Genomic DNA, 26344 nt, shown 5'->3' with positions numbered 1-26344 from the left:
GTGAAAAGAATCCTTTCACATTACAGTAACCAACTTGGTCATAACATATAAAAGCAACTTGACTGCATGCAGTGTTTAACTGTTTCACTACCTAAATAGATATTGTTTTACAAATATATCCATTCGAAACAGATTTGTTTTCGTATATGTTGGTATGGTAGCTAAATTAATATTTGTAAATTTCCTTTGTCCATTCAAGTTCTGAATCTGGTTAAGTGGTCTGGAAGTTTAGTCAAAGTATAGCTCAGTAATGTTTTATGATGGATTTTGAGCTTGTCTAGTTATCATTGAACTATATACAGTAGAAGTACATGATCTTCAGTGGGTTGACTTGTCCACTTACTCTATAATCTGTTTGGCAGATGCCGCAGTGTGTTTACTGCCTTCCAAAATCAGGCTAGATTATATGATTGCATGATACAAATGGTAGACATTCTGTCTTGATATCCTGGGGTGTGCTAAAAAGTATACAGATAATGGGCAGGTAAAGGTGCACTGAGTCGTACGAAAGTGAGAACTCGGTGATGGTGAGAAAGAAAACAAAATGCATGGAATCAAAAACCCAAAATTGGGGCAATGTAGTTGTAACATGTAACCTGACAGTTTTTAGTCTGCTAATTTTGTTTTCCTTAAATATTCTCTAACTTGTATTGCTGCCTGTATGTTACTGACATTTGTGTTTACTCCTGAAGCTTGAAGAGAAACTCAAAGAAAAAGTGGATGCAAGTCTGGTGGAAAGGATTAACCTGATGTCAGAAATGGATACTTTTAGCAAGTGAGTAGAAGCAGTGAGAGGATTGACTAATCCACAGTTTCCTCTTCAGTTTAAAATAAATGCTTCACAATTGCAAAGATACGTGACTACTTAGCACGTTAGGTGTTTGCAGCAAAGGATAAGGTCATTAGCCAGGGCTGCTTGAGAAAGAGCTATCCATTTTCATGCTGGTTGCATCTCTCTTAAACAATAGCTTGCAGGCTATGGAACCTGAAGTGCATGTCCAAGTATTATTTAAATGTGATGAGTGTTTCTGCCTCTCTTGGGCAAGTGAGTTCGAGACGACTCCTCCCATTGGTGTAAAATGTCTCCTATAGTCTATAAGCTACTGTTAAGTATATAAATAGGTTAGCTACGGTTGGTCCCTTGAAGAATAATGCTGGGGAAACAAGTAAATGGCAAGGACTTTGGGCAAGCTTTTTCAAATCTGCCTTCACGTTGAAAACAGTAGAAAAGCAGAGGGTAAAAGGGAGGTAGAAGCTTGAGTCAATCCTGATCACTAGAGATCAAGTACTCAAAGTTAATGGGACCAAAGGATGATAAAGTCTCTGAACCTGAAGCTCTACATCTTGGGGTCTTTAAGAAAGTGGCTGCAGTGAATGATAAGGTGCTAAATAAAAGATTACTGCACAAGAGAAGAGCTCATGTCACCTGAAGGTTTATATTAGCATGAGTAGATAATTGGTTAATTAAAAAGAAAAAGAATAGATAAAAGGGGCTTTTTCAGGTTGACAAACTGTAGCTAGTAGCATGTTACAGCAATCAGTGCTGGTGCCCTCAATTAGTTGTGAACTATGTGGATGATTTGGGACTAATTACATTGTCACCAAATAATACAAAAATAAGTAGAAAAGCAAGTTATGAGGAAAATGCAAAAAATCTGCAAAAGGCTACAGATGGGTCAAGTGGCAAAACATTAGCAGGTAATAACTTCAAGAGGAAAAACATCAGAACAGAATATATTTAAATAGGTAGAGATTGGAGAGCGCTGGAGTACGGAGATTTGAGTATCCTTGAATCACAAAGTCAAGTATGGCAACTGTTTAGGAAGGCAGATGGAATGTTGGCATTATGTCTCTTCTCTCTGGATTTGCCCATTTGATCATCTTTCTGTAGTGTCCAGCATTGACCTCGCTATTAACAATAGTGTCATGTGGCACAGATTCACTGAATATGCTGTTCAGGTGAGCATGTCGTGCATCTTAAATAGTTACTCTAAAATTGTAAGGGTTTTTTTGCTTGTTTGTTACCTGCTTGATATTGTAATTCTGTTCGCATTAACAAATATGACTGCATAATGTAATGTAATTTAACTGTGTTCCTTGGTGACTACTTCACATCAGAATTGGGCTTGCGATAGTTTTGGCTCCTCTTGTTTTCCTAGTGAAAACGTAGAGGTTCTTTAAAGAAAATATCTCATTTATTAGTAGACTGTACTTGTGGTTGTCCTTCTGGAGTGACCTAATTCTTTGTGATGAAGCCATAGCCTATTTCAGTCAGGATGGAAAGTCCATGGATTACAATAAGATGGTGCAAAGCCACAAGAATTTCCCTGCACAATTCTATCAGTTAGTCCATTGTGAATGTCCAAGTGCCAAAATATTTCAATCATTTGGAGTTTGAGGTACAGTTAATTTTGCTCACTGCTGCTCTTTGGGGAGTAAATCACATGGCGCCGATCTAGTAGAGCCTTCAACTCTGCCAAATAGTTTTGGTCACAAATGTCTTCTTTTAACAGAGGGCTGGTGTACAGTTACAGTTAAAGACAAGAATATTATGTTTGATTTGATGAGCCAAGAATGGACAAATACAGTAGTGTAAATAGAATCCTGCGATACAAATAACTAATTTAGAACTTAAACTTGTTCAAAACATAAGTTGTTTCAGCCTTAAAATTAACCTCCAGCTGATTGTTTACCAAGTTTTGTTAATGAGTTACTCTGTAAATTTTGTGCCCAGCTATAAATGCTAAACTTTAATTTTCATGTCTCCATATTAATGATGCAGAACTTGTTTACAAAAGTGTTGGTAGATCTGATTGGCCTTTCTGGACCAAAATTGAGGCTTTTAAGTGTCATCTTTGGTTTACGCTCTAATACTGGTTGTTGAAGGTAAGTGGTAGTTGTACACAATTATCAATCGAGATAGTGTTGAACAACTGTACAAATTGAGCGTCAAAGATTCAAGAACATTCCATAAGACTGGAGTGCTGAAGTGCTGAGTATATGAACCACCTGCATTGGGATAGGCAGTTACCATTTTGAAATATAAAATGAAAATAAAACAAATCAACTCAATGTGTCGCATTTTATTTAATGGAATCATTTTGAGGATAATTTGAACTAAAGTCATTACACTTTGAAAACCAAGTAAATTCAACATCTGACATAGAATTCATTAAATTCATTGAGTGATTTTGGCAAAGGCATCATCTTAAGGATTCCATTCAGAATCAGAGATGAGACTTTGGTTTCATAACCATTCCCTTCTATACTGAATCATCTTCCTCACCGTCAATGCATTGGATATTCTGCAGTTGTTTTCACTCTCATCACAATTTCTGCATTAAGAGTATCTCACAATTTAATGAAGAAACCATGCAAAACATCAATTGGGGCAGCATGCATATCTCAGTCTTTGTTCAGGTCTTTATCTCCCTCAATCATCCAACTTTTTATTTCTGTGGAAACGTGATCTTCAACAGCTTGTCAACACGGCCCATATCACCACCTTGATCACATTTGCCAACTTGTAAGGTGTATATCACCTCTCAATCATCTTGAGCTGAAAAGTTAACACTGACTCCTCATTCAAGTACAACCCTAAACGTGTAGTTATTAGATGAAAAAAGCTGGACCAACCTTTTTGCCTTGTATAAACCTAAACATGCATTTTGTCAGTGAAACAAGAGCTTGGAAATTTTCCTCCTTCCATTAAGTCTGTGGATGCAGGATCAATTGAAACTAACACAGCTGAGCTGAAATTGATCAACTTTGAGCTTGATATATTCTTGTTAGGTAAGGAAATAGAGGCATATGGAGATGATATTTAGAAACCTGATGCTGAAAAGTGTATTCCCTAAAGCCAGTGTAAATGCACCATTATGTTGTCCTTTTGGAACTTCATGGAAAAATTATACTAATCAGCATGCTACTTATATTAAGTGATTAGTTTCCATAGAATGTTCCATTTAACAGAGCTTTATTTTGTATATCACCACATTGTGTTTAATGAGATTCTCCTATCTTCTATTACAGTGTGATTTCCAATAGCATCCAGCTGTTAGTTCAGGACTTGGATGCAGCCTGTGATCCTGCACTCACTGCCATGAGTAAAGTAGGTGCAAATTCTTGACATATTAGTTCCTATCAGTAATCAGGATGCTGTTGAGTATTGAAAATCCAATGTGATCTGGTGCCCCCAGTGTAGTGGATCTTGGACATTCAACTTGAAACTTTCCTTGATGTGCTCTTTCAAGGAGCAGGATTGATGACTTGGAGCATTAGATCAAGGAGTCACCCTATTGTTGATGCATTCTAGTCGTGTGACAACACACATTTCTCTAACCGTCTTGAAAGCTTGTCCCAACTGGTAGCATCTTCTCGCTTCCAGGGCAGAAGTACTGGACGTCATGTGAGTTTTTGAGGTCATATTGGTTGACACCCCAAAAATGTGAAGTACCCTTTTAGCCCAAAGGAGCAGATCTTTAAGATATTAAAAGTTACTATCAGCCTGTTCTGATGATTCTGTTCAAGCTGACACAATTCAAATTAGAGAGCAAATGTTTTAGCCACCATAATTGCTCTCAAAGTAAAAGACTAAATAATAGTCATCTCATTAGTATCTATCAGACATTGCTGGTACTCTATTGTCACTGCATTTCAAATAGTAATTTTTCTATGAAGCACTTTTTAACATACTATGATATGTTATTACATCAGTACAAGTGTAATTTTTGTTTCGTGTGTAATGTGTTACCAATGAAATAATGATTCTGACTAAGTTACCAATGCAGGTACTTCAACCGACAAATCAGTTTTTATGCTCTTTGTTGGTTCTTTTCTAAATGTAGAAATTTATATGTTGCATTCCTTCTAGATGCCATGGCAAAATGTGGAACATGTTGGTGATCAAAGTCCATATGTCACATCCATAATCCTCCATATCAAACAGAATGTGCCTATCATTCGAGATAACCTTGCCTCTACTCGGAAGTACTTCACACAGTTTTGCATCAAATTTGTCAAGTAAGTAATGTGTGTTCACAAGTTCACTGCAAGATGTTTGTACAGAGACAAGATGAAGATAAATTAAGCTACAGTTATGTGGTGAATAAGTTGTGCAACCCTTTTATGATTCACAGGTTTTGACAGGGCTTTTGGGAATGTGATCTGAAATTCTCTGCAGTATTTCTGAGAAAGTTGAAACCTTTGATTAAGAATGTCTCCATAATAACTGGTGTGGGAAAAGAAGTTTAATTGTAAGATATTAGTACAAGATGAAAATGAAATGAGCAAAAAGATTTGCTTTATTATAGTTTTACAATGCAAACTGCTTTTTTTCCCAAAAAGATATTTATTCAAAGTTTTGTAAAACTACCTTTCAAAACCATTCAATTTGAATTACAGAAATTGTAATAAAATTCAACTAGTCCTCAGACAGCTTAATACAACTCCAGTACTCCTTAATATTTACAATGTATGATCCATGTTTGGCATACTGCTCGCGGGCAAAACATTTCAAATTGAAAAGTATAGGAAGTGAAATATAAATAAGCTTTTCCCCCTTTACCATGTTAAACTTTGACTTGCTACAATACAATCATGTAATTCTTGATGTTCATAAAGTACTCTCCTTGTCAGGCATACAGCTCAAGAGCACTATATCAGTACACTATGAAAGATCTTAGACAGGGACACTTCCCTAGCGTGCATTTGTGCTATCTGATCCAAGCTTTGCTGCATCCCCCAGCATGCAGTCCTGGACTGTTGGAGCTGCAGGCTGAAAAGCGCTTTATACAGGAAGACTGACGCATTTAAAAGACCAGAGTGCACCTTTGAATAAGTTGATGGTCCTCCATTTGCATTTAATGTTTGTGTTGGTGTGTGTGTCCCAAGGGGACAGTCTTGTGTTATGATAAACCATGACATGTTTCCAGACTTTCTTTGCAAGGCATGGAAGGTGAAAGGATGTGGATGACTGTCTTAGCTCCAACAAAGCCATAATAATGCAGTTTCACTATGAAACTACATTCTTGTTATGCAATCCCAGTTTATCCAGTCATTTTATCTTTGTTGTGACTTAATTCTTTGGGAATTATATTTGCATACTTTATAAACAGTTTGGAAAACACTTGTCTCAGTGATCAAAATAACTAATCCCATATTCATTTGACTGTTGTACTAAATTATGTTAATTCGTCACAGAAACTGATACATGGCAGGTTGAAGTAATTATACTTGCTGTGTGATCCTGTTCATATTGGTTAAATTTTGCTCAGAGGGTCTGACTGTGCTAACGTTGTTCACACTGAGAAACAGGAAATTTTTTTGGAACGGTTCACATATTATTAATTACAATTCTCCTTCTGAGGTTATTGTGCTCTGAACAAGCATAACCAATAAACACTGTTTACTAGCATGCATCTCATTGCTGTGTGTCGTGTTGTTTAATTAGTGAGCCTGTATATGCAAAGCTCTTTGCGTTTCAAAGATACATATGTTCATTTTATTTTAATTCCTAAGTGCGATGAATAGATAACTAGACTTTGCTTCAAGGAGAGTTGGTTTAATTGTAATCCTAGTCAGATTTACAACTAAATTGTAGGATATTTGTCAGTGGGTTATGTGTCTCAATGTGGATTGCTTACATTTAAAGGAATCTAAAGGGTATACAGTATTTGCTTTTTAATTTAATAGACCTCTGATAAACATTTTTAAAAACTTTGTTAAAGGATTACAGTGGATTCGAAAATAAATTTTGATTGAGCTTTGAAGCTGTCATCAATTAATCAATCCAGCCAAAATTAGGTTCCCTGGGGAACTCTTAAGAATAAGAGAATCATTGAAGCAACTGCTCAGTTGCTACTGTTTGAATCCTTTTTTGTGGCTGCCTACCAGCCAGTTTAAACTGCTTGCTTTGTAACAGCAAGTATTTGTTATGCTAAGCATCTCCTGTGTATACAGTGCAGTGTGTTAAGAGTGAAGCTGATTTCACACCAGATGTGCGGCTGGAAATGCAGAAATACTTTTTCATATTTGCAGACTTGGGAGATCACCACTATGCAACTGGATCAATTCTTACTGTTTTATCTGGTTTTGGCTGCATTCAGTAATGTTTAAAGTTTTGTGAATACAATCTTAAATGGCAATTGCAGCAGGCAGTTTGGACCAATGTGTCCATGACTAATCTCTGGATTTGCCATAATGTGTGTATTCCTTCTGTTTTCTTGTCCAATTTGGTTCACCCACATCACTTAATTTTCCATTAACGGTCAATGTTGTATAATTTACATGTTTTTGTTGGTTTTATTTGCAGACAGCCCTGAATGTTGAGAGCCCGTTTCTGCTGCTTGCTATTTGAGAAAATATTATACCTTGATTTTCTCCTGCCTCAATTATCGATCAGAAAGCTCAATTAAGCACAAAAGCTTAAATGTATATACTGTGGAGAAAGTGAGGACTGCAGATGCTGGGGATCAGAGCTGAAAAATGTGTTGCTGGAAAAGTGCAGCAGGTCAGGCAGCATCGAAGGAGCAGGAGAATCGACGTTTCGGGCACAAGCCCTTCCCCTTGGATGCTGCCTGACCTGCTGCGCTTTTCTAGCAATGTATACACTGTGCCTTTGACATTTGTATTATACCTGTCTTCATCCATATCTTGTGGTTTTTGCTGTATCAATGATGCAAGCCATGAATTACAATAGTGCTTTCCAAATTACTTTACAATCTGACCCTATTTTAACACCTGAAAATTAACCTGACCCCAGACAGCACCAAAGATGAGAAAATGGACAAGGCAGCACAGTAACATTCAATATAAAATGATTCATATTAGCATATTATAGTTCAAATATGAATGTTTATGTTATAAAGTACTCGTGAAAGTTTCTGCTAAGCCCTCGGTACTCACTGGTGAGTGTGAACTCAGCATTCCCAATTCCTGTTCAAACGCCTTCCTTCCCAGAAACACAGCCACCCACCTCTTACCCTTATGGTTATAGTTGCTGGTGCTTACAAAGAAGATTCACCAACCTGGGACAAGAAGCCTATACAACAGGCAGACAGGAACAGAAACACAGTCAAATTTGAAGCTATCATTCACTTCAGCTGCATGACCTCTCAGTCTCAAAGTTTAGTTTGGCAATCTTGGTCTGTGCCAAGTTGCATGATAACTCCAGACACCTCAAATACTCTATTGTTGCAGAACACTGTGGAGGCCAAGTCATTGAGCGTATTTAAGACAGAAATAGATAGGTTTTTGATTAGTAAAAGAATCGAGGGTTACGAGAAGAAGGCAGGAGAACAGGGTTGAGAAACATCCACCATTCTATGGACAGAGTACCCTAATTCTGCTCTGCTACATTATGGTCTTATGGTAAAAGTAGTTTCTGATTTTAAAGGGGACTTTAGGCTCACCTTCCGCCCTTGCAATTTGCTAGCATTGATGTAGTGGGTATTGATAGAGAGTGAGATTCTGAGACAGGGGTCCCAAATCTTGACAGGGAAGCTATGATTGGTATGAGATATGAGTTGGCTATGAAGGATTTGGAAATATTACTGAAAGGAATGACAATGCTGGGAATATGGTTCAGAAGGGCTATTGCACCAAATCTTGGGAGGAGCATATTGCTAAAGAGATGCAGAAACTGGGCAGACGAGAGCACTGCACCCTCTCCATTGTGGGTGAAAACCTGGTCATCAGGTGTGAGGGACTTCGTTGCTGCACCTGATGCATGTCTGGCCCATTCCCCGAATTTGTGACACTGCAGTCACCCGAGCCATCTTCCACTTCATCTGGAGGTCAAAAATGTGCCATGTCTGCAGGAACAGCTTGTATAAAGCAATTCTGACTTCATCCTGTTGGCCACCTTCATGTGGGCTGTATTAAGCTGTGCATAGACCCTCTGTGTGCAAATACTAAGTGCCACTATGTATTGAGGTTCTACCTGCCCACAGTGTTATGAAGAATGGCCTGGCCTCATTTCTGCAGAACACTTCAAGTTATTGGAACCTTGCCTATCACCTGTCCATTGTGGAAAACCTGACCACAAGACAATCAGGTGTGGTCAGCATGTAATGTACTTAAAACACTGCAGGAAAAGGAGAGGGTGGATCCTATGGGAGTAGACTGTCAGTCATTTGGCAGAATGCTCTATCCAACAAGCTGAACTTTCCAACAAGCACCAAGATGTAGCTTGGCTGATGGAGAGAAAGGCGCTATCTGACAGATCCTTAGCATGCACTCAGCACACTCCAGCGCCGCATGCTGCCTTGAAGTGGCTGCAGTGGGTGAGAAGACTCAGACACACATATCCTCCTTCTGGAATACACTTTTAGAAAGAAGGACTGGAGAGGGATGCAGTGGTTTTGTTGAGGTTTGTCTCGAGCAGCTCCTTGAACCAAGACTCTGTGCCCTATGGTCTGTTCCCCAGGATGCATACTGAGACAAACATCAACTGGGTGAAAGATGCTCTTTGGTCTGTCTGAAACCTGTTGGTCTTCTAGTGTAAAGAGTTGACCTCGACTGAGTGTTGTAGACATCTGTATTCCAAGGTTGAGAGTTTCTTGCTGAGGGACAAACTAAAGTTTGGGGCAGCTCCGTCAAACTGCAGTGGGGAAAGACCACCTTCAAAGGTCTCTCTGCAAATGCACAATGAGGATCTGTTCAGTTGTCACACCCTCTGTCTCAAAATGCTTGTAAATATACCCTGCGTGAGTAGAAAATGCCTTTGCTTGCAACTGCAGGGAAGCCCTAAGGACTATCAAATTCCAAAGTGTTTGGTTTTTTTCCCCCTCTGCAAGTACTGAACAGAACTGTTTTAGTCCCTTTTGTATGTGCATAGTTTTTTTAAATGAATGAGTATATTTTTGAATTTAAAAAATAGAGAAAGTGGGAACAAGGATGGGTGGGAGTTGGATGATTAGCCATAATCCTATTGAATGGTGGAGCAGGTTTGAACAGCTGAATGGGGTACTTCTCATATATTCTTTGTTTCTGTAAATTAACCTGGCGCAGATTGAGAAATAAACCTGTGTCTCATGAGACAGAAACATAATTTCCGAATTACCGGAAAGTAATATGATTCTATCTTTATTTATAGGTGAATTTTAGTTGCTGCTTTCCACTGTCTGGTATCATATTGCAAACAATTTAGGCAAAATTGCAACGTAGTCTTCTGTACAGAATTATTTTAAAACAATGTGCGAGACAGAACTGATATATTGTGGCAGAAAATTCAATCATGGTTAGTTCTTCAAGAAGCTTAGTTGTTACTTTGCAAGTTCTTGAAGAAAGGTTTCTTAAAGAATAACTTGCATTATGTTTATTTCAAAGTGGTTTTACAAATTGAAATGTGGACTGGTGTACTTGTTCCAAGTTCAGGTGGTTCAGACCTGTCCCAGAAACTGCTCAGGCATGTGAGCAGTTGTTATGCTTAGGTTTCACAGCTGCCATAAGCTGTGGCTTCAGATTTTCTTCCTACCCTTCCCGTTAATTCCTCTATGATAATCTTTTGTAACTGCAACGCTCATTAGCTTGAAGACATTTTCTATGACACACTCCTGGAGCAGGTGAGACTTTAACTCAGGCCTCCTAACTCAGAAGTAGGGACACTACCACTGTGCTACGACAGCCCTTCTCTTTAGCTTGAAATGAGTGTAGGTGGATCATTAACGTTTGAGTGGCTGTCACATCATTAAATATAGACTGTTTGAGTAGCTTGAATCAGTCAGATATTTTAAATTGTGGGCACCATTACATTATTGAAACCTTATTTTCCTTACAAGACATCCTAACTTGTAGGCAAAATCAAAATGCATTTTGTTATTTTTAGTGACTGGATAAGCTTCACATCAAATCTTTCAACCCTGTTTCGGCAGACTTTTCAAATCAAAATTGAGGGACTTGTGTATTGTCAAAGATTCTTCTTTTTAGCTCCTGGACATGAATCAGTGGAATAATCTAATCTATTAGTTAAAGGAATTTGGGGTGTGGTCGCATGTCTGAGCCAACATTCATCCTACACATTAGCTCCAGCAAGTAACCTATTAATAAGGGTAAAACAAAGAACTATAGATGCTGAAATTCTGAAACAAACAAATTGTTGAAGAAACTCAGCAGGTCTGACTGCATATTTGAAGAGAAAACTGCTGCTGGCCCTGCTGAGTGTCTTCAGCAATTGCTGCTATTAATGTGGTTATTTGCCAAAATGGCTGTCGTGTTTGCTGACATGTATAGTAGTAATGATTGGATGCTAGAATAATAAAGCATGGAACTCTTAGAAAATTTTGAGTCATAATAAATTGTCATAAAGTTTCTTTTCATAATGCTGCATGTTTAGTCATGGAAAACAAGCACACTTTCTCACCTAAAGGCCTATTTTAAAATAAACAGTGTAAACAAAACCAAATTTGGAGAGAGTTGGAATGGTTGTGGACATTTTCGAGTTCTGTATTTTAACCACATTTGTTTGTTTTATGCTGTACATAAGGATTTACTTTTTTTTTTGGTGGTTGGCAAGTTTGTGAAATTGAGAGTTTTCATTCTGTTGCCAGCATAGCAGGATAAGTGATGGCAGGATACAACTCATGATATTAATCATCACAAGGTTTCAGTGGTGCAGAGATAGTTGGTTTCTTCACTGAGGGCATATTTTTAAGGTGAGAGGAGAGAGACTTAAAGACAGGAGGGACTTTTTTTTTACAGAGGGTGGTTTGCATATGGAATGAACTTTCTGAGGAAGTGGTGGATGTGAGCAGAGTTATAATTTTTAAAAGATACTTTGATAAGTATATGAATAGGAAAGGTTTGGAGAGAGATTGGCCAGGAGCAGGCAGGTGGGACTAGTTTAATTGGGATGATGATCAGCATGGACTGGTGGGACCAAAGGGACAGTTTCCATGCTGTATGACTTTGACTAATTCGTGTTCAGACCCATGCAGAAACCAAATTGCCTTTTTGTTTTGTCTTTGGAAAAACTTGAACAGTATTGGATGGCTACAGGCTGTACACTTGTTTCATGCCTCTGTACTAGACACAAGCCAGAGCCCCATTGTAGCAAGAGAAGTGAAACTCAATCCACTTTGTGCATATTTAACCTTTCTATAGGACAGTGAAAACACAATTATGAGATGTTCTTTACTGCAGGGTTTGCCCAAGCAGGAAGCTAAAAAATTTGGATGAAAGTACTTCCACTGATGTCATACTTGTGAGTTCTGCAGCAATAAAGTGTTAAACTTTAAATAAGCTAAGTGCAAACTGTCAAAGCTTAGGATCTATTGGAAGTTTCTATTCGTGTGCATTCCCTGAAAATCTAGACTTGTTTGCTCAAATTTGAGGTGAAGATCAGTCGCTTAGAGATCTCTGCTTATTGCATGATTTGATTATTTAATATGTCAGTCCCAACTGATGGAAAAGTTCACATGAGGATCTTCAGATGGCCGATCAAGGCATTACCAAAGCTTTAAACAGATCTTGTTTTAACAAATCCCTTTGAACTCTGTTTTCACAGTCTCACTATAAAATATCCTGCTGTGTTGAAACATTTATTATTGTTTAGTCTGTACCTTTAAAAGGAAAAAGAAGGGTATTAGTCCTTTACTTTCTTGATTACATTTGTATTTGATTGCAATCTGCTGGAGAGTGTAAAGATGGAGGATTGTTCATATCCACTTGCCTGTATTAGTAACCTGTACATTTGAACCACTTTGAAATTTTGATTCGTTATTTGTGTTGATTTCTCCACCAGTCCCGCCACACCCACCCTTCTACATTCAATTCATTTTTCTGTCTGGTTTTATGGTCTCCTTTCCTTTTGGGAATATTGTTGTTGGGAAGGGCTGTGTTCAATATGGAGTCCAAAAGCTTGTTGTCTGTGCCAGCTGGTATGAAATGATTAACAGTTTGAATTTTTGCATTCTGATAGTCAATTAAATTTTATTGCAGAATCTGTTGTGCCTGTGACTGAGCTCTGCTGTCATTTCTTTTGAAATGCAAATTTGTGACAATATAAAATCCAGGAAAGATGGTGGGGCGAGGAACTGCTGTGTGTATTTCATTGTGCAGAGATTAAAACATTAAGGGCTAAATTTTTTTAAAAATCTTTTTTTTAAAATCTAACCAAGCAAGTTTGATTGATAAAGGAAAGAAACTTGACCATAATTGTGCCCAGATGGGGAAAATCTGTGAAGCCATAGAATATTCAATATCCCCAGAGGTGAGATTAAAGACATTTGTTTAGACTATGAAATATGATGTTCTGCAATGTACTGCCTGAAAAGAAAGCAAAGTTATTGATAACGTTTTGAAAAGGGAATTGGAAAGATATGCAGGTCCATGGCAAAAGAACAGGGGAAAGGGAATAATCGAAGCATTTGGCATTGCTACAACAGGATGAAAGGCCTTTTTTTGTGTCGTATTATTCTATTGATAACATCATCCTAGAGTCATACAACACAGAAACCGATCCTTTGGACCAATCAGTCCATGCCAACCATGTTCCCAAACTAATCTAGTCCGACCTGCCTGCGCTTGCCCCATACCCCTCCAAACCTTTCTTATTCATGTACTTTTCTAAGTGTCTTTTAAATATTGTAATTGTGCCCACATCCAGTACTTCCTCAGGAAGTTCACTCCACACAAGAACCACCCTCAGTGTAAAAACAAAAATTCCCCTCATGTCTTTTTAAAATCTCTTTTCTCTCCCCTTAAAAATGTACTCCCAAGTCTTGACATCCCTCATCCTAGGGAAAAGACACCTACCATTAACCCTAACTATACCCCTCATGATTTTATAAACCTTCACTACAAAACCTTTACTTAAAGAGATGGATCTTGAAACTCTGTTTCTAAATGATTCATTGAATGAAATGTAAAGGAATAGAAGATGAAGTCCAAGCATTGACTAGGTGGACTAGGTGGACCCAGGGATAGAGATCACTAGCCCTGATGTTGCTCCTGGCTTGAGCATAGAGACCCCACTATCGATCTGAACACATTTAGACTCTGAGGCCCTGATGTAGCACCCTTTCCCCCACCCACCTATCCCCATCCTGGGCCTTTGGTGAACTGACATCCACTTTACTTACCTGATGGCTGCATCATAAAGTTTGGGCCATTTCCTTCGTCAAGCCTCGGTGTCATGTGTTCTGCACATAGTAAGCTTGTTGCTCAGGAATGTGGTCACAAATGTTAGCTTTGTGGAGCCAACTCGGCAAAGATGCTGGTGAGAGGGTTGGCGGGCGAGATAGTAAGTATCTGAAATCAGCTGAGGGGTTTTCATGCTCCTTACAAAAGTCACCACCATAACATGAAAATTCAGAAGTCACAAGACACCAGGTTTTTAGTCCAACAGGTTAATTTGAAATCACAAGCTTTTGGAGTGCTGCTCCTTCATCAGGTAAAGTGGATAGAAGTGCACAGGCACAGAATTTATGGGCAGAGAGATTATAGCAAGATGATTCCAGTTAATTAAGACCTTTTTATTTTGCTTATGACACTCGTAAATACCTAGAATCAGTTTTCCATTCTATCTGTGCACTTCCTTCCACTTCAGCTGATGAAAGAGCAGTGCTCCAACAGCTTGTGATTTCAAATAAACCTGTTGGACTATAACCTGGTGTCATGGGACTTGGACTTTGTTCACGCCAGTCTAACACCGGCACCGCCACTTCATAACATGAAAGTTGCATTATGGATATATAACTGACTTGGGATCCTGTATTAAATTCTGATTAATTATTGTCTTTATGCAAATTGAGCTATCAAAGCTAGCAATTGGTTAATGTTGTAACATTCAGAACAGACCATTTCAACGGGATGCTACATTTGAGTTACATTGTTGGCTGCTGTTTGGTCTGGTTAGCAATTGGGAGAGGGCCCATTGGAAATTTTTTAGTTGGTCACTTAGAACAGTTCAGCAGAATGGTTCCAGGGTCATGGTTAGTTGCATTTAGAAGACAGGCAGAAGTAGACTCTATGCAGAAGACAGCTGTTTAGCTGAGAATGCAGTTAATGTATACTGTTTGTGTAGCTGGGACTCGGTGAGAAATCTAGAGCAGCCGGAAACCTCTGTATAGTCAACGCTCAGGAATAATTTAGCTTTAGTAGGTAGTTAAGTGTTAAGTAAGGGCTTGAAAGCAGTCTGTTCATAGTTCAATGAAGAGAGGAGTGGCTGTTAAAAGTCCACGCTCTGTAATTACTTGGTGCACCTGAGTTAGAGTAGAGCTAAGGAAATAAACCCTCGCAATTTTGGATTGTTGATACTCTTAGTTTGTGAAAAGCTGGAGTTGAGCCAGTAAGTACTGGAATGCAATTTCCATAATCCATGGACATGTAGAACATGTGTCGCTGTGGCAGTTCATAATGAAATGGCTCTTGAGGGAGCTTAGAGACCAAGTTACCCAAATTCAAAAATTGTTAATCTCTTGTGAAGTTTTAATGATATTTGCGGGCCTACTGTATCACTAACATCTGGGAGATGTTGCCAAGAAATCTTTGTGATCTGTCTCTTTTGCAGTTGCTGCTTGAAGTGTTGTTTGGGGTATCTGACCATCATTTGTCTGTATACCATATTTGCCTCATGTTAATTTTGGGATATTAGAATGCGATATCTATCAACACAGTCTAAATCTTATTTTTAACAATAACATTTATGTATTTAAGTTTTATTTGTAATAAACCCATTATTCTTTGACTTAAAATAAAAACTAGCTGAATTATTTCTAATGCTAAACTAAATACAATATGAAATCTACATAATTGGCTGACTTGCCACTCTGGTTAAATTTAAAATTTGTTGAGACCATGTAAGTGTGTGACTCTAAGAAATTGGTGCACTTCTCCAATCTTGGTTGTAACAAAGTATTTAAATAGAACTCCTCTGTTTCAAGCAGAAATACTGGCCATCATTTCAAGGCCTATCTTCAGAGCATGCCAGGCAGGATTTGGGAAGCTAATGGTCATGTACACAAAAACAGAAGTTGCTGGAAAACCTGGCAGCATCTGTGGAGAGAAAGCAGAGTTAATGTTTTGTTAACTCTAACAGAACGGTCACTGGACCCAAAATGTGTACTCCGCTTTCTCTCCATTGATGCTACCAGACCTACTGAGTTTTTCCAGTAAGTTCTGATTTCCAGAATTTAGTGGGTTTTTTTGTTTGTAGTTTTTTTTAAATCATTTGCAACAGCCAGATGTCCTGTTTTTCAGTTTAAACTTGAAATGTTAACTCTGTTTCTCACAGATGCTGATTGACCTGCTGCATATTTTTAACATTTTCTGCTTTTCTTTCAGCTTTTCTAGTGCTTTGCCGTTGTGCTAAATGAGTGCTTTCATTTTCATGGAAATATGCTCCAAATGTAAAGGTTTATTGTAAATGAGGTTCCATCGATTCTCACAAACTGTATACATCACTACTTCTTGTGGCCATTGAGAATCTACAACCATCAGTCTGCCTCTCCAATAGTCACCATAAGCCCCATATGAACCAATATGGGGACAACTTAGCGGAAGGCCTTGCATTTAAAAAAATTCTCTTGGAAAAGAAAATCTTGATATTAGTAAAGCCATGGACCTATTTTAAGTTATGTCTAACATGAGAAGATTTAAGCAATAGAAAGGGCTAAAGTTTCAGAAAAGAAAACATAGGTCTAGACATCAAAATATTTTCTCTCTCTCTCTGTGGAATTCACTCCTGGCTATGAAATCCATTGAGCAAATGACAGACTGTGTGTTACACCTCAGTTCTGAAATCTGACCGATTCAATGCATGAATGCACAAGGTAAGGCCTTTTAGGTCAGGGTTAGGATCTGGGCCCATACCGTTGCTTGAATGCTAGATCAATTGATTAGATTGGACTTTGGATATAGTTCATCTCATACATAAAGGCTTCTTATTTTACAGTGAGATTGAGATCTCACAGTGGTGAATTCCCTCTGTGTAAACAAACCAGCCACAGAGAAGTGTCATTTCCAAAACAGAGTTGCCTCCAGCTCTTTAGAGGCCTACAGATGTTTTTTAAAAAATTACAAAGCTTCCTTTGTGGCTAAATTTTTAATTAAACGTTCCTCCCTGTTTATGTCTGCTGAGATTATAAAGGCTAGATTTTGGCTGAGCAGAAAGGCAGTTCTCATTATCTTCACTGCATTAAAGGTAACCCATTGTATGGTTTTCAGCAGGATTAGCACTAATCCACATTGGAACAGCTGCCAATCGTTTTTTTTCTTCTTTGACTGCCAGACACCAACATCCACTTAGAATGCTTTTAATCTGTATGAGTGCAGTTTGAATAGCTGCAACCTCCCCCTTTGTTACAAATATTCCTCATCAGTCAGTACAGAAGGAAGCCATTTGGCCCATCATTCTTCTCCTGACACTTTGAAAGTGTGATTCAATTAGTCCAAGTACCCTACTCTCTCCCTGAAGCCCTGACATTTCACTCCCTGAAGCCCTGACATTTCACTCCCTGACAATTATTTATCCGGGTTAGTACTACAAATGCTTCCAATTTTCATTCAGGCAATGCATTCCAGGACATTATAATTTGCTGTATTTAACAAAAATCCTCATTTAACCTCCAGCTCCTTTACCAAATATTTCGATCTGTGACTTGTTCAGCTGAAATTCAAGGAACTGACCGCATCGTAAACAAATGTGCTTTCAAGCAAAGGCCATTGGTTTTAGTAATGCGAACATTGATGGTTGCATTACCCCTTGCATTTGCCCTCTGAGTCTCAACAGTACAGGATGGAACCCAATTTGCTCACATGGAGGGGATCCTCCTAAATTAGAATCCCAGAAAACAGAGATGAAAGCAACTTTGGTTTTTAATAGCAAGCAACACTGTCTTTGTCACTTTAATAGACCGTAAAACTCGGAGCAGAATTAGGTCACTCAGCTCATCAAGTCTACCTCGCCATTCGATCATGGTTATAGAGTCATAGAGGGGCGGCATTGTGGCTCAGTGGTTAGCACTGCAGCCTCACTGTACCAGGGACCCAGTGGGTTTGATTCCCACCTCAGGCGACTGTCTGTGTGGAGTTTGCACGTTCTCCCCGTGTCCGCGTGGGTTTCCTCCAGGTGCTCCGGTTTTATCCCACAATCCAAAGATATGCAGGTCAGATGAATTGGCCATGCTAAATTGCCCATAGTGTTATGTGCATTAGTCAGGGGTAAATATAGGGTAGGGGAATTGGTCTGGGTGGGTTATTCTTTGGAGGATCAGTGTGGACTTGTTGGGCTGAAGGGCCTTTTTCCATACTGTAGGGAATCTAATCTAATCTAGAGATGTACAACATGGAAACAGACCGTTCAGTCTAACTCGTACATGCTGACCAGATATCCTAAATTAGTCTAGTCCCATTTGCCAGCATTTGGCCCATATCCCTCCCTGTTCATATACCTAACCGGATGCCTTTTAAATGCTGTAATTGCACCAGTCTCCACCACTTCTCCTAGCAGCTCCACCCTCTGCATGAAATGGTTGCCTCTTAGATCCCTTTGATATTTTTTTCCTCTCACTCTAAACCTATGCCTCTAGATATGGACTCCCCACCCCAGGGAAAAGACCTATTTATCCTATGCATGCCCCTCATGATTTTATAAACCTCTAAGGTTACCCTTCAGCCTGCGACACTCCAGGGAAAACTCCCCCAGCTTATTCAGCTTCTCCCTATAGCTCAAACCTTCCAACCCTGGCAATGTCCTTGTAAGGAGAAAGTGAGGTCTGCAGATGCTGGAGATCAGAGCTGAAAATGTGTTGCTGGAACAGCGCAGCAGGTCAGACAGCATCCAGGGAACAGGAGAATCGACGTTTCGGGCATAAGCCCTTCTTCAGGAATGAGGAAAGTGTGTCCAGCAGGCTAAGATAAAAGGTAGGGAGGAGGGACTTGGGGGAGGGGCGTTGGAAATGCGATAGGTGGAAAGAGGTCAAGGTGAGGGTGATAGGTCAGACTGGGGTGGGGGCGGAGAGGTCAGGAAGAAGATTGCAGGTTAGGAAGGCGGTGCTGAGTTCGATGGATTTGACTGAGACAAGGTGGGGGGAGGGGAAATGAGGAAACTGGTGAAATCCGAGTTCATCCCTTGTGGTTGGAGGGTTCCTAGGCGGAAGATGAGGCGCTCTTCCTCCAACCGTCGTGTTGTTGTGGTCTGGCGATGGAGGAGTCCAAAGACCTGCATGTCCTTGTAAATCTTCTCTGAACCCTTTCAAGTTTCATAACATCCTTCCTATAAGAGGGAGACCGGAATTGCACACAATATTCCAAAAGCGGCCTAACCCCTCAACTCTACACTCCATGTTCTGACAATAAAGAAAGGCATACAAAGTGCTTTCTTCACTATCCTACCTACCTACAACTCCACTTTCAAGGAATTATGAAACTGCACTCCAAGGTCTCTTTGTTCAGCAACATTCCTCAGGACCTTGCCATTAAGTGCATAAGTCCTACCCTGATTTGCTTTTCCAAAATGCAGCACCTCACATTTATCTAAATTAAGCTCCATCTGCCACTCCTAGGCCCATTGGCCCATCTGATCAAGATCCCATTGTAATCTGAGGTAACCTTCTTCACTGTCCACTACACCTCCAATTTTGGTGTCATCTGCAAACCTGCTAACTAAAACTCCTATGCTCACATCCGAATCACTTTTATAAATGATGAAACATCATGCACTCAGCACTGATCCTAGTGGCACACCACTGGTGACAACCCTCCAATACCACCCTATGTCTTCTACCTTCGAACCAGTTCTATATCTAAATAGCTAGTTCTTCTTGTATTCCATATGATCTAATCTATGGTTGATATGTTCCTCCACCCCATTCTTCGGTCTCTATCCGTAACCTTTGATCCCCTTACTAATTAAGAACCTATCTACCCCTGTCTTAAATACACTCGCTGATGACCTCCACAGCCTTCTGCAAGAATGAATTCCACAACTTCACCACATACTGACTAAAGAAATTCCTCCACATCTAAGTGCTAAAGGGTCGTCCCTTCACTCTGAGGCTGTGCCCTTGGGTCCTAATTTCTTCTACATAGAACATAGAACAGTACAGCACAGAACAGGCCCTTCAGCCCACGATGTTGTGCCGACCACTGATCCTCATGTATGCACCCTCAAATTTCTATGACCATATGTATGTCGAGGAGTCTCTTAAATGTCCCCAATGACCCTGCCTCCACAACTGCTGCTGGCAACGCATTCCATGCTCTCTCAACTCTGTGTAAAGAACCCGCCTCTGACATCCCCTCTATACTTTCTTTCAACCAGCTTAAAACTATGACCCCTCGTGTTAGTCATTTCTGCCCTGGGAAATAGTCTCTGGCTATCGACTCTATCTATGCGTCTCATTACCTTGTATACCTCAATTAGGTCCCCTCTTCTCCTCCTTTTCTCCAATGAAAAAAGTCCAAGCTCAGTCAACCTCTCCTTATAAGGTAAGCCCTCCAGTCCAGGCAGCATCCTGGTAAACCTCCTCTGAACCCGCTCCAAAGCATTCACATCTTTCTTATAATAGGGCGACCAGAACTGGAAGCAGTATTCCAAGTGAGGTTTAACCAAAGTTTTATAGAGCTGCAACAAGATCTCACGACTCTTAAACTCAATACCCATGTTAATGAAAGCCAAAACACCATATGCTTTCTTAACAACCCTGTCCACTTGGGTGGCCATTTTAAGTGTCATCTGCAAACTTGCTGACCCATCCTTCAATCCCCTCATCCAAGTCATTAATAAAAATAGAGGCCCAAGGACAGAGCCCTGTGGAACACCACTCACCACAGACCTCCAGGCAGAATATTTTCCTTCTACTACCACTCGCTGTCTTCTGTTGGCCAGCCAATTCTGTATCCAGACAGCTATGTTCCCCTGAATCCCATTCCTCCTGACCTTCTGAATGAGCCTAGCATGGGGAACCTTATCGAATGCCTTGCTAAAGTCCATATACACCACATCCACAGCTCGACCCTCATCAACTTTTCTCGTCACATCCTCAAAGAACTCAATAAGGTTTATGAGGTATGACCTGCCCCTCACAAAGCCGTGTTGACTGCATTTAATCAAGCCATGCTCTTCCAGATGGTCATAAATCCTATCCCTCAGAATCCTTTCTAACACCTTACAGACGACAGACGTGAGACTTACTGGTCTGTAATTGCCGGGGATTTCCCTATTTCCTTTCTGAAGAGAGGAATTACATTTGCCTCTCTCCAGTCCTCAGGTACGACTCCAGTGGAGAACGAGGATGCAAAGATCTTCGCAAGTGGCGAAGCAATTGCATTTCTCGATTCCCAAAGCAGCTGAGGACCAATCTGGTCAGGGCATGGCGACTTGTCAATCTTAATGTTTGACAAAATTTTCAGCACATCAGCTTCCTCTATCTCTATACATTTCAGCATGCACACCTGCTCTTCAAAGGTTTCATTCACTACAAAGTTTGTTTCTTTCTTAAAGACAGAAGCAAAAAACTCATTTAGGGCTTCCCCTACCTCCTCAGACTCCACACACAAATTCCCTATGCTATCCCTGATCGGGCCTACTCATTCTTTGACCATTCTCTTATTCCTCACAAGCGTAAAATGCCTTTGTGTTCTCCCTAATCCATTCTGCCAAGCCTTTCTCGTGCCCCCTCCTGGCTCTCCTCAGACCATTTTTAAAGCTCCTTCCTGTAGAGATGAGCTTGACCCTAGCTTCCTCCACCTTACGTAAGCTACCTTTTTCCTTTTGACGAGAAACTCCACCGCTCTCGTCATCCAAGGTCCCTTTATCTTACCACTTCTTGCCTGTCTCAGAGGGACATATTTATTCATCACATATATTAACATCTTCTCCACGTCCATTCTATCCAACCCTCTCAATAATCTGTAAGTCTCAATGAGATCCCTCCCCCCCCCACCCCCAATCCTTCTAAACTGCAAATACAGACCCAAAGTCCTCAACTGCTTCTCGTGTGATGACAGCACTTTTGTTTCCCAAGTCTATAATTTACATTTACCACTGCTATGTGAAATGCATTTAGAATCATAGAGTCAAGTTGAGCACATTTGCAAACTGCAACACCGAGGGATATCGAATGGAGACAAAATTGAAGCATCCAAAATTGATGATGAAACTATATCAGTTATTGTTTAAAACCCATTTCAACTATCCTTTTGGGAAGGAACTCTGCTGTTGTTACCTTGTCTGACCTACATATGACTCCAGATCCACAGCACTGTGGTCCACTCTTAAAGTGCCCTCTGACCTGGTCTAGCAAGCCACATGGTTGTCTTGACAGCATCGTCTCAAGGGCACTTAGAAATGGTCAACAAATATTGGTCATGTCAGCAACACCCACATTCTATGGACATTTTTTAAGTATGTTATAATATTTCACAACACAGATTATTTTGTTTCCATTTTTCATTAAAAAATGCAACAAATGCTACCTTAAATCTTCGTTGCCACTCTGAATATCCTCCAATAATCCTAAGCCAAACAATTATCCATTCTGTCACTCTGTGCTGTAATAACATTGCAATTCCATTATGACACAATATATAGTTTCATTTAGTTTTGACTGTGCCTTGGCTGAAAGGGTATACTTAGCTTTCAACAAATGGCTTATAGTCATTGAATTGGGTGTGACTGCATTGGAGAGGGGAAAGTAAAAAGATGTAAGCCTGGAGGCTGCTTCTGATAAGTGGTTTACAAAATAAAGACTGGGGGTAGTGTTAATTATATTTTTCCACGATTAATTCTACTGATATTTATTTTCTTTTAAAAATTGCTGCTGCAAAGATTTTACTTCAATCACGAGGCTGTTGGAGTGATCGGCCACAGATTCCACCGGCTCTCTGCATTTCATCGAAGTGACAATTTTTCATGTGAGAATTCGTGGAAACATAGAAAATGTACAGAGTAGGAGATGGCCATTTGACCCATTGTGTTGAAAAGGGGCTGGCAAGCCTTAACTCAATTTTCCTAATCTTGGAATAGTAGTTTCCGAGTTTATGGCATTAAGTGCAATCCCAGTATGTTTTATAAAAATGTAAAGGTTTTTTGCCTCTACATCCTTGGAGGCAGTACTTCCAGACCCGGACTACCCTCTGGGTGAAAAAGAATCCTCCTTAAGAATCTTCAAAATAATCTCTATGACTGAACTAACGTTTTTCTTAACAGTTTTAAATTATCTCCCTTCTTCAGGAGAAAGTGTTTCACACATTCAGCTTCAAATTGGACTTCTGCAAATCTGAAAAGAAACCAAAAGCTTTACTTAAGTGATGGGTATTCTTAAGAATCCATCCAGTCAGTCTGCTGATTACTTGGAATCTGTAGTTTCTCATTATGAACCTGTCTGCTTTGGGAAATGTGTTCATTTAATCCATTTTAGTTAGTTCCTTAATAATTCTGTACACATCAATTAAATCTGGCTTCAACCTCCTCTGTTCCAAATAAATCAATCTTAGATTATCCCACCCTAACAATTCTCTAGTCCTGGCAATATCCCTATAAATCTCCTCTATACTATCTATTGCAGTTACATTGTCATTTTTTAGGAGTCAGAAACTTACGCATTGTACTAACTGGTTTGTTCAATCAGCAATGCTGTGCTATCAACTATAAGACATTTACATTGAGTACAATTTTCTGCTCACCTGATGCATACATACATACTTCCTAATCAGATTCATTAGGTGGCAATGGAAAGCCAAGTTGATTTTTCTCCTCCTCTACCCAAATGCCATTGCATCAAATTGTAGTGGCTCAGCTGGCCCAAGTCCACACCAACACTTTGAAGAGCATTCTATCCAGACCCACCCCATATCCTAATTCCATAATCCTGTATTTTCCATGGCTAATCCACCTAATCTGCATATTTTTGGACTGTGGGAGGAGACCTACAGAGACAAGGGGTGAATGTGCAAACTCCACACACATAGTCGCCAGAGGCTGGAATCGAACCTGTGCCTTGGGATGCATGCAGCAGTGTGAATGGCATTACTGAAATAAAAGGTGCACAAGATGGTATTTTATAGCCATTCTGTGTGGTCTGCAAATGAAAACAGAATGATAAAGCAGAATACAAAATGGAAAGTGAAATGGTGATCATACACACCCCATGGCTCAGACTTTCAAAAATACTCACCATTTATACACAAGCTGATAGCTACAAAATTAGATTTACATGTTTGGTGGAATATCTTAAGAGCAATTATTATGAAAAATAAATGGTCATTGTTATGTTGTTTGTGAGATCTTGCCATACGCCATATGCTACTTTGCACCATTTCAAACAAATAGCCCAGCTGTAATGCACTTTAGGATATCCTGAGATTGTATAAGGCTCTATATTGGCATAAGGTTTTTTTCGTACAATTGCAATCCACTGCAATTCGAGAAAAGTACTGTGGTGTAAGGTGTGAAATTTACATATTTTAATATTTATTTTAGAGTTTGGATTTTGTACTTGTGGCATGTGAGTTTTGTTCTCTGAAGGAATATAATGGTTAACCTGTAAGGCTTTCTGAAGCCATGGTTTATTTTCAAAGTATCGGCATGAGAGAAAGAGTTCTTGAAGTTTAATGGGAATTTGTTTATATTGGGAGAGTTTTTTTGAGTGAACAAAATAAACAGTGTAGTGTCATGGACCTGAGCAGAATCTGGAATATTTTGTTTTGGCTTATGGGATGCAGTCATAGTTTCATGAAAGCTTTTGGTTTCAATTCAGTTTTGCAGAAATCCAGTTTGAGGCTGGATGTGTGAAACATTCTCCTGAAGAAGTGAGAGTTTAAAAATAGATTAAGAAATAGGTTAGTTTAGTCTAGGGAGTTTAGTTTAATGGCTCTAGACCTGAAGTGTTTAGTTAAAGTCCTGAAGGATTGTTTGAAACCCTGAAAGTTTAAACTTCATTGTATGAACACTCAAGATGGAGAGTTGAAGCATTGGTTAAATTTTTAATCTCTTAATGTAATAGAGATGGGAATTCTGTCTGGTCTGAGAACTGTAAAGGGATACGGTCTGAATTACTAAGTGTAGTAGGTAATTGGAAAGCTGATGGAATGTTGGCCCGTATTTCAAGAGGAATAGTGTATCAGAGTGGGGAAGTCTTAACTGCAATTGTACAAGGTACAGTTCAGGCCACATTGGGAGTACTGAGGGTAGTTTTGGTCCCCTTTTTTTTTAAGAAAAAAAGTTATGTCATTGGAGGCAGTTAAATGTAGGTTCACTAAGATGATCCCTGGTATGGAGGGATTGACTTATGAGCAAACATTAAACAGGTTGGGATTCTACACATTGGAAATTAGAAGAATGAGAGATAATTTCACTGAAGTATATGGAATTCTTAAGGTGCTTTACAGGATTAATGCTGAGAGGATGATCCCCCTCCCGGGAGAGTCTGGGACTAGAGAGTATAGTTTCAGAATTAAGGGGTGCCAATTTAAAATTGAGATGAGGAAGAATTTCTTAGGGTTGGGAGTCTTTGGAACTCCTTGCACAGAGAACAGTGGGGGCAGAGTCTTTCTGTATGTGTTAAAGGCTGAGAGAGCTTCTTGATCAGTTGCAGAATCGAAGATTATGAGGAAGGGTCAGGAAGGTGGATGTGAGGAGTGTTGGATCAGCAATGATCCTAGTGACTGGCAGAGCAGGCTCAAGGGATTGAATGGCCTACTCCCGGTCTTATAATGGGATTGTATTTACAGTGTGTTTCAAATTCTTTAAATTTGTGTTATATGTAAATATTTTGGTTTATTCTATTTTGATCACCATTTCTTTTGAGTATTAAACTTCTATTTTGTTGTTAAAATGAAACCTGCAACATTGCATGTTTGTATTTCAGTGAAAGACCACCTCCATTAAAACTAAACTTTAAAAAAAAGTGGTCAATCTAAACAGATTTCAGTCTGGGATCTGACTTCTTCAGTAGTAATATCAGGTGGGGTCATAACAGTATGGACTGACTGATCCTGCGTGGAAAGGGAATGTACTGTAAGGAAAAGTTAAGAGGCAGACAACATATAATAATTAAACAGCCCATAACTTTGTATTAACAGTCATCTTTACAATAGTATGTTGAATAAAGGAAAATCTAGGTTTTTTTTTAATTCAGTGACTTTGGACATGACTGATAGATTTTGAAATTCTTGGCTGCGTGAGTGCACATCAGAAAATTGTGAATGAACTGCTTTTTCTTTCCTGATGTGCACTTGGGATGTAGAAGTATTTAGCCACACTATCCTGAAGATTCTTCATTGATTAACGTAAGGTATGTTGCAAACAATACCAGAAATGATTTGTGTTTTTCTGGTGTCTTTAAGTCACTTCACGGTAACATAACATTAAGAAAAGTATGACGCAGCCAGAGAGAGAGCG

At 39.5% G+C, this 26344-nt stretch overlaps 1 protein-coding gene across 1 annotated transcript in view; it reads left to right on the top strand.

Annotated features, from left to right (window-relative positions):
- The window catches only part of vps53 (VPS53 subunit of GARP complex), a 231859-nt gene that overhangs the window by 146012 nt on the left and 59503 nt on the right, over nt 1-26344 (top strand). The window contains exons 16-18 of the mRNA XM_043718341.1: nt 693-775; nt 4033-4111; nt 4874-5022. Coding sequence (XP_043574276.1) covers nt 693-775; nt 4033-4111; nt 4874-5022 — 311 coding nt within the window. The remainder of the gene's footprint in view (nt 1-692; nt 776-4032; nt 4112-4873; nt 5023-26344) is intronic.

Source organism: Chiloscyllium plagiosum, chromosome 28 (genome assembly GCF_004010195.1).
Source record: "Chiloscyllium plagiosum isolate BGI_BamShark_2017 chromosome 28, ASM401019v2, whole genome shotgun sequence".
In the NCBI taxonomy this organism is placed as follows: domain Eukaryota; kingdom Metazoa; phylum Chordata; class Chondrichthyes; order Orectolobiformes; family Hemiscylliidae; genus Chiloscyllium; species Chiloscyllium plagiosum.
Note: the sequence above shows the minus strand (reverse complement) of the source record. Positions and strands in the feature narration are given on the sequence as shown.